Here is a 13,146-nt window from a genome sequence, read left to right as displayed (position 1 = left end):
GGGATTCTAGGCCAGCCTGAGATGTAGTGTGAGACCCTGTCACAGAACAAAAAACAAAACAAGAATGAATTGCTGGGACCAGGTAGGGCTAGTCTGTCTATATAGCTCTAGGATAAACAGATAACCAGCATGAATAAGGCCCTGGGCTTAATCCTCGGCACTGAACTGAGAGAGAGAGAGAGATTGAGAGATTGAGAGAGAGAGAGAGAGAGAGAGAGAGAGAAGAGTGGGATGCTCTGTAGGGGGAAGGGCAGGAGTAGGGAGATCCATCCAGGGGACGTTTTTCTGAGAATATATGTCACCCAGACTAGAGTAATACTGAGAGGTGACTGTTCCACAGGTAGAGCCAACAGGAATTTCTGGAGTGGTGTGGGTGTAAGAGAGTCGGGATGATTGACAGGAGAGTGATACCACTAGGTGAGTGGGTGTGGCACTTTGGTTAGACATTTATACATTGGGATGCTTCGTAGACATTGAACTTGAGCAGACAGGCACCGTCTTTGCAAAGGAGGGAGACGTGGGCCGAGAGTCATCAGTATGTAGAAGATATTTCAGAGTAGGAGACTGGATGATGAGGAGACAAGTTGGGAGAAGTCTAAGTCCCAAGTCATGGGCTGAAGAGGCAAGAGCATTGTGCCCCGTGCTGAGGTAGTATTGGGTAAGGAGTAACCACCTATAGAACAATTCCTGGAAGCCAAATAGAAGGAACAGTGTTCACCACCCTGAATGCTACCATGAGTTAGGGATGAGCTTCGATGATGCCTCGATCCAAGTACCTTTCCTCTGGATGGTAGGTGAGAGTTGGTGCCTGTTGCTTCTCGGGTTCTAAGTTTGTTCCTCCCCAGAGCATGGGTCAGAGGTGAGGACTGATCCTGGGCCATGGAACATTGTGGTTTCAGCCTAGCTTCCATCTCAGTCTCTGACACACAGCCTAGCTGTTGCAGCTGTTCTATGTAATGCAATGGGAGACTAGGATTCTCTGCCTTATGTCAGGTCCATGTGTGGTGTACCATCCTGCTACTGTCACTCTGGCTCCCGTGGTATGCACAGAAGAGCAGCTGAGCATCTTCTCATTGGTTCTGTGGCCCAGGGTCTGGCTCTGCATCTTTAGAACAATTGTAGATTAAAGTTCTCTGGGTAGGACCTTGCTTGCTTTCATCCTACTCCTGCTACACCTGAACCCCATGATCTGTCCCTATCTGTCAATGGCACCTTCAATCATCCAAGCCAGAGGATCTCCTTCCTGGCTGCACTTTGTATAATACCTTCCACATCCAGTCTGTTGTTCTCTTATTAACTGGTACCACCCTTGGCATCCACAGGAGGACTAAGCTCCGTATCACATCGGCCCCTCTGATTTAATTGGCTTACTTTGCTCTTTTGGCTTTAGTGGTTCCCTGTTACTGACTGGAATTGACTGGAGAGTACAATGCGCTGGTCTCTCCACAGCCTGATGCCCCTGGACCACAGCCTTAGGTCAGTCCACTTACCAGTGCTGTCCTTCATCACTGATAGCGGCTCAGCATGGGGACCATACTTCCGCCGTTCCTTCTCAACACCGTTCCTTTCATGCTTAGGCATCCTCCAGCAGTCTCCTGCACGGTTTTTTGTGTCATTGTATGTCCAGATCACATGGTGGAACAACATTGGTCCCGGCGTTAAATGACCATGTTCAGTCTGGCTTTCTACCTAGACCCTCAACCTTGGACAACTTTAAACTCTCTATGCTGTTATTGCCTCAATTTTAAATGCAAGTGGTACAATTTATGTAATTAAGTTCCTAAAACGTTTTTCCTTAATACTAATAATTATTACCATATTATATGATATATATTTATATATAATATTACATATAATTATATCTTTATATATTATATACTATATATAATTACATATAATTAATATATAACAATTTTTTATTATTATTTTGGTTTTTCAAGACAGGGTTTCTCTGTATAGCCCTAGCTGTCCTGGAGCTCACTCTGTGGAGCAGACTGGCCTTGAACTTAAAGAGATCTTCCTGCCTTTGTCTCTCTGGGGCTGGGATTAAAGGTTTATGCAGCTGCAACCCAGCCATAACTTTTTCCCTTTTGAGACAGGCCTTATGTAACCCAAGCAGGCCTTGAACTCTGAGTAATGCCCTGTCTCCTGCATGCTGACATTATAGACTGCATGTCACATTGCCCAGGTCTTCTTAAAGCCTTTTATGTGCCGGGTGTGGCGGTGTACATCTATACTCCTAGCACTCAGGAGTATGAGACAGGAGGATCACTATGAGTTCAGAGCCAGCATATGCTACAGAATGAATTAAAGTTTAGCCTGAAACCCATAGCAAGACCTTGTCTTAAACAAATAAACAAAACAAAAGCCAAGCCAGCTATGCAACCAAACAAGAAAACCAACCTTCCTTCCTTCCTTCCTTCCTTCCTTCCTTCCTTCCTTCCTTCCTTCCTTCCTTCCTTCCTTCCTTTCTCTCTCTCTCTCTCTCTCTCTCTCTCTCTCTCTCCCTCCCTCCCTCCCTTATTTATTTATTTATTTATTTATTTATTTATTTATTTAATATATATGAGCACACTGTAGCTGTCTTCAGACACACCAGAAGAGAGCAGGGGATCCTATTACAGATGGTTCTGAACTATCATGTTGGGATTTGAACTCAGGACCTTTGGAAGAGCAGTCAGTGCTCTTAACTGCTGAGCCATCTCTCCAGCCCCAAAACCATACTTTTATAAAGTATACCAAACTTGGGTATTCAACTGAGAAAACATTTCCACGTCTCTTTATATAAGCCGATCAAGCTAGGGAATGTTCCCATCACCCTTGAAAGTTTGCTCATGCCTGTCCCAGTCAGCACACTGCCTGTTTCCAGCCCTGGGTTTCACTTGTTCTTAAACTGTGTGTGACAACGTCCTATATTGTGTGCTTTCATATCTGGCTGCTTTTGTTCTACCTAGTATCTGCAAGATGGACCTTTGCAGATGAAATGAAGTAACATGTCCGGTGTGGCACAGTTGTGAACCACAGTGTATAAGTGTTGGTCACAGAAGCTCCTGGGGCCAGCAGGACAGGTCTCAGACAGACTTGATGTTGCTTTCGTCAGATTGATGGTTAGGCCTGTGCTTTCCTCTGTGCTTCTTCTCTGCCCCCACCACACCCCCATTGCTTCCCAGGTAGAAAATGACCTACTTATAGTTAGCCTTGATGTCACCCGTGCTGGGATGTCAGGACCACTCTCCACCTGGAATGATATCCTCCTGTACCTGTAGGTTCTTCAGACTCTGCAGAAGAGGAAGAGAGGACCCCAGGCCTTGTATCAGCATCTGCTTGGAGCTTGGGGCCCTCGTTGTGTCTGTCCAGCTATGCCTGTTGGTCTTTGGTTCAGGCCAGCTTCAAGACAAGATTGTCTTGAACACTGATCTGCCATTTGGGCACCTGAGGTAGTAGGAACGAGGACTAATAAGGCATGTTGGTTTGAACTCGCCTCTTACCGGCCACTTCTCTTCATTGCTTGGATTTGTGTTCGAGGGCCTGTCATCTGGCTGCTCTCAGTATACTGGCTTCATCAGCACCCCACATTCACCGGTGATGTCTTCTCTGGGTGACACAGGATTATGCCTGCGTGTGACACTCACGAGCATGTCAGGAGGAACTGCTGAGAGGTAGCTGTGTTCCGTGCCCCCATGGCAGGGGTCTCTGGGCTAGCAAGCTGACTCAGCAGAGCTCCAAGTCCTGACCACCCTCCAGCTTGACTCAGGATCTAGTCTGTGCCCCCTTCTGTCGTGCTGTTCCCTTCACCTCCTCGCTCACTCAGTGTTCCAGCCATGGTGGCTATTTATAGACCCGTAAGGGGCCCTGCTGTTTCTCATACTTGCGCCATTGCCAAGCCTCCTCCTTGCCTAGAACTCTGCTCCCGGCCCCCACCCGCCTGGCAGGCACCCACACATCGTTCAAGAGTTAATTAATAATATCAACAATAGCAGCTAAGATTTATTGGGTGCTTAGTACGTGCTAAGTGCTTCACACGTATCATCCAGTGGAGACCCTGCAGGCCTGGCGCTTGCTCTCCCTGTCCACTGTCCACTCAGCCAAGTATCTGCCCAGAAGTGGCTACCTGGTGCTAGGTACAAAGGCTGAAAACTCAAAGACGATGGATGGAGTCTGTCTTCTCCATCCCTTGCTCTTAGAAAGTGATAATCCCTGGAATGTTTGGTCCCCTCACCCCCCTTCTCTGCTTCACCGTGCCTGGGAAGTTTTATCGCGTGCTAGACTGGCTTCCTTTACTGGGATGTAAGGGTATTACTTAGAAATGGCTTGCATTACACGTGGCAGGAACCTGATCTGCTAGGGCTTTTATTTCCTACTTCTCAGGAAACGAGGCGTACTGGTTTCGGTTGGCTCCGTAGCTCACGGCTCACACAGATATCTTTGCTCGCTTTTCACTTTTTCCTCCCAGCAGCAGAATGGCTGTTGTAGCTCCTGTCATCACAGCCAAGTTCATGGCAAGTAACCAAATCAAGCCAGAGGCCTTTCAGAATCTCACTGGCCAGGATGGTATTTAGCAGTCACTTCTTTTTTTATATTTTATTTTATTTTCAACATCCAATGCTTTTTTTATTAACAGTAAGATCCAGGGTTAGTTTTTGTAGCCTCGGCTGGCCCTTCGGCCTCTGGTGTACTCAAATTTCCGACCCTTGGAATGGACATAGGGTTTGGTATGGCTGTGTGGGGCTCCTGGGGCCTTGCCAAAATGTTGGTACACCTCTCCGCCCTTCCGAGGATCAGACAGGAGCACAGTGCCCCGGCCCTTGGGAGACTCCAGGGCCAGCTGGTCAAAGGTGAGGATCTTAACCCCAGCCTTGAGGATGCGACTCCAGGCCTGGCTGCTCACCCACAGTGCACACACCTTCAACTTGGGAACTTCCAGAGTCCGCACATCATCTGTGACCGTCCCCACAACCACAGCAGTCTTGTTCTCCCGGCCAGGAAGCTTCATCTTTCGGATCATGCAGGACAGGGACAGAGATGGCCGGTTGGTTCGGCTCATGAACAACCTCTTCAGCACAACCTGATTGAAGGTGGAGTTGGTCTGTCTGGCCAGAAACTTGTACAGCTTGACAAGCAGCCGTAGGTAGATGTCCTGGCTCTTGGGCTCCTTGCGCCGAACCTTTCAGTCCTTGTTGTGATGAATGTCAACACCCATGATGGCGCCTCCTGCTCGGCCAGGTCCGGAAAGACCTAGCAGTCACTTACAAGAGAGGCAGGGAAAGTAGACATCTTTTTGAGGACAAGGTATGTTTCGGTTTCATATGAAACCAAACTGATGCAAACAGGGAAGAGGCGATGATACTAGATAGAAAACCAACAGGGAAGAGGCGATGATACAAGATAGAAAACCAGCAGCGTTTGCTACTGTCTGGGAGTAGAGACACCACAGTTAACTCCTTTCATGTTTCTAAATGATGGGTGCTGTAATGTTTTTTTCCCCTTTTAGTTTGCTTTTGCTTTGTTCTTTTAGGGGTAGGTGGGTGGGGTACAGGGTTTACTCTGTAGCCCAGGCTGACCTTGAACTCACAATTCTCCTGCCTTCCAAGTGCTAGTATTATGGATGTGAGCCGTCCCCAGCTTCTTTGTGTGTCCAGATCTTTGTGGTTTTTTCCCTCAAGCATACTACTATGCTAATCTCCTCTTTCACTTATATTCATCGAGTTCCCTATGCTTAATCATTCAGATTGTTTTAAATATAATTTTGCAAACATAAATATCCTTGAAAGTCTATTTTAAATAATTTTCAAATTTTACTTGTATGGGTGTGGGTTTTGGTTGGTTTGGGGGTTTTTGTTTATGTTTTCTTTTTTTTTTTAAATTTTATTTAAGATTTATTTATTGTTATATGTAAGTACACTGTACACTGTAGCTGTCTTCAGACACCCCAGAAGAGGGCATCAGATCTCATTACAGGTGGTTGTGAGCCACCATGTGGTTGCTGGGATTTGAACTCAGGACCTTCGGGAGAGCAGTCGGTGCTCTTAACCGCTGAGCCATCTCACCAGCCCTGTTTATGTTTTCTTGTTTTTTGGTTTTTTTTTTTTTCAGACAAGGTCTCACTATTTGTTCTGACTGTTCTAGAACTTATTATGTAGACCAGGCTAACCTGGAACTCATAGAAATCCACCTGCCTCTGTCTCCTGAATGTGGAGATTAAAGGTATATGCCCCCATACTTGGCCTTGTAAGGATGTTTTGTCTGCATGTATGTCTGTGTACCATGCGCATGCCTGGTGCCTACAGAGGCCAGAAGAAGGTGTCAGATCCCTGGAACTGGAATGGTTGTGAGCCACCATGTGGTTGCCAGGAATCAAACCCAGGCCCTCTGGAAGAGCAGTCAGCACTCTTAACCACTGAGCCAACTCTCCAACCTTATGCAAATATGTTTCCATGAAAATTTATAACTAATTGCACATTATTATCTTAGGGCACAGTTTTGAATTATGCTGTGGTGATTAATTTCTTGTACCATTTACCAGATAAACTGAGCAAGGCTGTGGTAGTTAAATAAATACACCTTCCAGGGGCTCTGAGAATGTCCTTTACCGCTTTGGGCTTTATTAATTAATACTATCATTTTGTGGTGCTGGCCTTCACCCTCGGGGCCTCACGCATCCTAGACAAGAAGCCTACCATTATTTTTATGTTCTTATTAACTTGATAGGAAAATTGCACCAAGGGGAAAGGGAAAGTGGTTTGCATTTTCTTTGATTGTAGTGAGGTTAACCTTTAAAAAGCGTATCTCTGGCCATTTGCTCTTCTACTTTAAGTTGTCTTCTTCTTTCTCTTGCTCATTAGAATACGACATAATTATCTTTTTCTCACCAGCTTGTAAAGTGCTTTATCTGGGTGTCATGTGAGGAACACATAGGAGAGGGTACAGCTAGCTGGCTTTCCTCAAAGCCATGTTAAGGAGGGTCTCACTGATGGACAAAGGGCTGAGGAGAGGAGCTCAGGCACCAGAGCAACAGATGCAGTGGGGTGGGGTGGGGTGGGGTGGGGCTTCCTTGCCATATACATTATCATAAAAGTTGGTGGCTTAAAGCCACAAAAAGCTGTCTCTCACTCTGGAAATTACAGGCCCCAGACCAAGGCCTGCTGGGAAGCACTTCAGACTTCGGGGGTCAAATTCTTGTTTGCTTCTCCCAGTGCTGCTCATGTTCTCGGGACCTTCTCTGTATCTTCCCTTCTGGTTCCTAAGGACTTGACAGGATTCAGCACCTATGGGTTTTCATCCAAGATGATTTTATTTTGAGATCCTCAACTTGATGGCATCTTCAAGTATCTTTTTTTTTTTTTACAAATAATTTCCTACTTATAGGTACCAGGGCTTAAGATTAGACTCTTTGGCTATCTATTATTCAGACAACTGAAGGAGTCTGGAGATGATCTGACACTCCTGGGCAGGAAGAGACAAGCCCATGCAGAGATTCTTCAGCTGATAAATTTAGGCTGGTTGTACCATTGAAGTTAGCGGGGAACTGTGGGGTCTTCAGTTGGGTTGTAGCTTAGCTGTTCTGGGGAGAAAATTGGCAAGATGGGGATTTGAGGAGGTTTCATTGAGAGTGGGAAGGAGGAGTCTGGAGAGATTTGGAAGTCTCCTGTCATCTGAACTAAACACGGGTTTTAAAAAAATAGGGACTGGAAGATGTGTGTGTCCAGGAAAGAAATAATCAGAGACAGATATGCTGCCCAGACCTCTCTGTGGATGGAGGGAGGGGGGGATGGAGGGAGGGAGGAAGGGAGGAGAGAGAGAGAGAGAGAGAGGAGAGAGAGAGAGAGAAAACACAAAGCCCAGACAACACTATCCCCACCCCCATCTTTTTATTATGAGAACTATCATCAGACATGGAGAATATTTGAGAGTATCTATGGCACACTGAACAGTCCACTTACTGTTAGCTAGAGTCTATAATGACCACTTTCCCATGGTGACTCCCTTCTACATCTATGTGTCTCCCCATGCCATTCCTTCTTCTATTTTATATTGCAGACAATTCTCCTTCAGGCTGGCATATCATTAACAAGAGTTCAGTATTTGATGAACTGCATAAAGCTTAACAGTACTAAGAGTTGGTAAATTCTGGTGAATGCGTCTGTGTACCTCAGATCCCTGCTAAGATAAGGAATGATCCCATTGGCCCGGAAGTTGCCCTGTGCCCACTGCCATCACCTCCTCACCTCCTGGCCACATCCACTTAGTGTTCCCATCTGAGGCCTTCATGGACTAAAGCCTGTCTGTGCCCAGTGGGGCTCCTTTTCAACCTTTCCTAGAGGGTTGCTCTCTCCTTCCTTTTCTGTATCTCTTCTCCCAGTAGAACTGTTCCAGACTCCCAGCAGGAACAAGAAAGGAACTACCTAGGAATGCTGGCAGGGGGCGCTCTGCCAGTCCTCATATCTGTACCCTGTGCTCCCCTCATTGGCTAACATGTCCCATGAGGAGGGCCAAAGGCACGGTGCTGGTATTTCTTTGGAGTGAGATTCAGAAGGGACAGGACAGGCCTCAAAGACTTAGACCCAGGTTAGAGCCTCCCCGCGGTCTGAGGCAGATGTGTGAGGCTCAGGGACCTCATCTGTGAGAACTGCTTTGGAGAGGTGCTTAGATGGAGTGCACACCAGGGGAAAGGCTGGCAGAGACCTTCCTTTCCTGTGAGAGATGCAAGGAAATTGCATTAGAGGCAAGCCAAGCCATCTTCCCTTTTGGTCTTCTGTGAACCATGCCTTTGGGTAGTACGTTCATTTCTGTAATGCATGATACAGATCAGTCTAGAAGTTAGCTAAGACAAGGTCCACCATAATTCATTACTCCACACCCTTAGCTTCAGCATGACCAGGGAGACCCAGAGCCCCTGGAAGAGTAGAGAGGTCTGTGACTCTTCATGCATATGCCTTTCCTGAGGAAACACAGCCCGTGTCCCCAGACAGTTTAATGGGCATCAGCTGAGCCCTGGGAGAGGAAGTCAGCAGTAGCAGGTGCCGAGAGCCCAGGGGAGGCTATCAACTGCCAACAGACAGATTGGACTGAGTGTAGCCATGGCCTGGCGCCCCAGTGACCTGGTGACACCATTCTCAGGCTTCTGGCTGCCTGTGGGCCCATGTGTTGTGACAGAGAAGGAGGAGCCAGGGCCTCCACAGAGAGCTTGACTCACTGGGACCTGCCTGAGGTGGACGGTGCATCCCTTCATTTATTCAGGCTGCCACCCCAGCTTCCCAAGAGCCTGCTATAACATCAAGAGGCCAAGTGCTGTTGGTACTATAAACTGGGTTCCCCGGAAACATCCTGGAGGAAGTGATGTCTGAGCAGATAATGGAACAGACTCAGCCAGGCTCCTATAACATACTGGCCACAATCCCAAAACTAGGCCTTGCCAAGGTTCAGGAGCCATATGACTGTTTTCAGCAAGTCCCCTGTTCCCAGGGTTTTCATTCTTGGCATTCCTCTGTGGTACCAGCTCCTTCTGGCCTTCCAGAAGCTGTATCCCTGGCCTCTCCTCAATGATGATTCCCTCCCAGAACCAAGGCTCAAGACAGAAGAACCTTCCACCTTGCTTGCTGTAACCTGTACTCTGACATGTTGGAAACAGCAACACCCAGCTCTCCCGGCCAGTCGCTGGCTAAGAATGATGCCTGGGGCTTAGTGAGGCTGTTCTATAACTCTTGGCAAAATCTAGAGGTGTACCACTCTGTTCTATGGTGGCCTTCCCTAACTGCCCCCAGGAGGGTGTCTGTGTGGGCACTGGCCCTGGTGTGGTGCTAGGAACACTGAGGGGTTAATATGGCTTTACTTCCCGGTACCTTCCCTCCTGCCTGCTCTGGAGGAAGCTGTGTTGGAATTATAGACATAAATGCTGGCTTTTGAGGAGCCTGCTGCTCACCAAGTCCCTTCCAGGCCTGGGCACAACCCTCTCTCCCACGCCTGCCTGCCTTAGGCTCTGTCCTGCATGCAGGGCCGCATTCAGAGGACCGAGGGCCTCCTAGGGCCCACTTTCTGGGCCCTCTCTACCCAAAACCTGCCCTGTTCACCCCCTACGGATTGAGCTCAGTGTACAATGGTACCCAAGGAGGAGGGACCGAGGAAGTGACATCGCTTGGCCCGCCCCCACCTCCTATTCCCTATAAAAAGCAAAATGGTGACTCAGAGAGAGGAGTTGGAATCGTCCTGCCTCCCGCTCCCACTGTTAATTTTTAGATGTGGAATTAGGCAGGAGGCAAAGGAAACACAGCCCCACATACGCAGCTGACATGCTATTAGGCGGGTGGAGACAGCAGAACCGCTCCTCCCCGACTCCCAGCAGCCTCTGACGGACTCAGCAGAGCCTGTGCCTGCTGGAGCTCCCACCCCCCTCCCCAAGCCTGGCTGTACAGCCCCTGCCCTGGCCCAGGGTGCATGGTGCAGCGGGGGCCATGGCAGCCGGGGGCCGCCGCCGGCGCCCACTGCGCTACCAGTCCCTGGCAGCCCTGGTGGAAGACTCTCAGTGGCCTTTCTTGTTCCTTGTCTCAGACTTCAGCTACGGTGCGGAGGACTACGACGCAGAGGGGCATGAGGAGCAGAAGGGGCCCCCCGAGGGCTCGGAGACCATGCCGTACATCGACGAGTCACCCACCATGTCGCCCCAGCTCAGCGCCCGCAGCCAGGGTGGTGGGGACAGCGTCTCGCCCACCCCACCTGAGGGATTGGCACCTGGGGTAGGTACTCCTGTTTTCTCTTCTGGGGAGGGGAGATAGTACGCCGTGTGCAAGAAGTGGCCCCGGGGTCTGCGTAGGACAGTGTCAGCAGTGAGGCTTGGGGAGAGTGGGTCTGGACTTCTGACGCCTGTCATTTGGCTTCTCTTCCACTACCTGCTGCGCTCTGCTGCCCCTCACCTGTTCCCTGCTCTGCCAGCTGTTTGTTTCTCTGCTTCCTGGATGCTCTCACTCCCTTCCAGTCACCTGAGTCTCTCAATAGGATGGGGAGGGGGGCTCTGGAAGGACCAGGCTTTTCTATCTGTACCTGGCTGGGTACACATGACCTATGGGACAACAAATGTCCCCACAAAGCCAGTACTGGCTTCAAGCTCCCTATGGGATAAAACATTATGTTTCTGAAGTGTTCCCCAGGATGTGGGCCTCCAGCCCTGCTCTGTTCCACAGGAAAAGAACAAGCCTGGGTACCTAACTTCCCTGCTGCCAGGAGAGGCAGGAGCTGCCTTCTCAGGTCTTGATAGGGCAGGGAGATCGGAGTGTGTGGAGGATTGGAGTACTCAGAATTAGTGCTGTTCCCAGTGACAGGGATCAAGCGCTCGGCCCAGCTCGTGAATGTACGCATCTGAAATACAAGAGCAATCCAGGCAGAGATTCCTTGGGGCTCTTTTCTGGAGTTGGGGAAAAGAATCAGAGCCATTTGTGTTGGTGGAGGGAACTCAGTTTCACAGGTCTTTTTGGTCCAGCTTGTCTAGGTGTGTTTTGGGGGGTTCTCTTTCCTCTCTCTGAAGCCCCCGGGAGAGCATCAGAGATGCTATGCACTGTGTGCATTCCCCTTCTCTAGGGCCTAATACCCCCACCCACCTGGAGGCTGCCTGGACTCTACCATTTGGAAGAACCCCTGTTCCTTCCCACCCTCTGCAGGCTCTCACCCCCTCTTCACACACTGGGGTGGCTGCTATAGCCTTTGGCAACAAGGGCCTTGGCAACCAGCATCCCACTTGGGGGAAGCCACATTGTTGCCATAGCAACAGAGGCCCAGGCAGAGCTCAACGCTGCCAGGTGGTGCAAGTTTGAGAAGGGATGGTGGGGGGCAGGTAGGAGGTGGAGGGGATGGATGTAGGTGTTGGCCAGCTTCAGGCTCCCCCACAGCTAACATTCTTGGGTGCTTTTGCCCTAAGGGGGGGTGGTGGATTAGAGACAGCCATTTTGGCCATGTAGAGGCAGGGTGTCTGAATCAGTGGAGGAGCGGTTGTTCTGGGACCTGGACTCAGGCCAACCAGGAGCAAAAAGGAAGAGAGAACTCTGGTTCTCCATCATTGCCTTCTGGTTGTAGGTCAATGGGGCTCAGATCTCTCCTAGGGACTTAGCCTATACCCCTCTGTAAACGGGTTTAGGATGGTGCCCGTGGACTCTCCATGCAGTTTCTGCAAGCTCCTCGACCTCTTGTCTCCCTTTCCCTCCTTCCTCGTGACTACCTTGCAGGAGTATTTATCCCTAGGTATTTGGGTTTCCTGGTGAGAAATCCTGCCCATGTTCTATGTATTGCAGGGCTGTATCCCTGCTTGGGGTTCTCAGCTTTGGCTAGCGGCTTCACTTTGTACCATTGTTCTTGATGGTCAGAAGGGAATAACTTGAATGGAAGATTTTGAAATGTTAAATATTTACAGAAAACAGTCAACTGAAGTACTTAGGGCTCTCAGTACTGATTTTCACACCATTGATAGGTAGAGGGAGTATTGATGCCAGTTGGGAATGGTTGAGGCAATTCTAGCTGCAGGATGCTGCCTGCCCCAGCTGCCTCCCCAAGCTATAACCCCTGCCTTCCTGGAGCTAGCTACCTTTCTCCTCTTTCTGTTGGGTTACTGGCCCCACCTAGTGGACTCTACAAGTATTGCTATTTGTAATGGGATGCCTGGATTGTGCAAACCCTCAGTTCTTGTGATGATCTGGTTTTGTTTTTATAAAAGGTGTGTGTGTGTGTGTGTCCGTCCGTCCGTCCGTCTGTCTGTCTGTCTGTTGCTGTGTATATATGGCTTGGGGTATGTGTCTGTCTGCCTGTGGCTGTGTATATATGGATTGGTGTGTGTGTGTGTGTGTGTGTGTGTGTGTGTGTGTGCGCGCGCGCGCGCAGGCGCGCGCGCGCGTTCCTGCTACTTGGCTGTGCTCATTTGGCTAGGCAGTCTTTTCCTCTGCCAGGCTTCCTGTTAAGGAACTTGGGAACAGAGGGGACTTTTGAACCAAATCAGACAATTGTTCTAGATATTCAGATATCTAGCTTTTGGCACAGCCTGTCAGCTAAACTTTCCACGCCCAAACATGCAGCCAAGTTGTACCTAGGAAGGAGGTCAAAATTTGGTTTATGTGTTAGAAACCATAAAGCAAGTGGTCTGCTTGTGGACGTTGTACATCGTGGTGCGNA

At 49.1% G+C, this 13,146-nt stretch overlaps 1 protein-coding gene and 1 pseudogene across 3 annotated transcripts in view; one reads left to right on the top strand and one right to left on the bottom strand.

Moving 5' to 3' along the window:
• Nucleotides 1–13,146, top strand: part of Abr (ABR activator of RhoGEF and GTPase) — a 196,143-nt gene that overhangs the window by 92,716 nt on the left and 90,281 nt on the right. For all 3 annotated transcript variants that reach the window (XM_021175886.2, XM_021175889.2, XM_021175887.2), the window contains exon 2: nucleotides 10,546–10,730. In XM_021175886.2, coding sequence (XP_021031545.2) covers nucleotides 10,546–10,730 — 185 coding nt within the window. The remainder of the gene's footprint in view (nucleotides 1–10,545; nucleotides 10,731–13,146) is intronic.
• LOC110304460 lies at nucleotides 4,597–5,200 on the bottom strand (annotated as a pseudogene).

Source organism: Mus caroli, chromosome 11 (assembly GCF_900094665.2).
Source record: "Mus caroli chromosome 11, CAROLI_EIJ_v1.1, whole genome shotgun sequence".
Classification (NCBI taxonomy): domain Eukaryota; kingdom Metazoa; phylum Chordata; class Mammalia; order Rodentia; family Muridae; genus Mus; species Mus caroli.
Note: the sequence above shows the minus strand (reverse complement) of the source record. Positions and strands in the feature narration are given on the sequence as shown.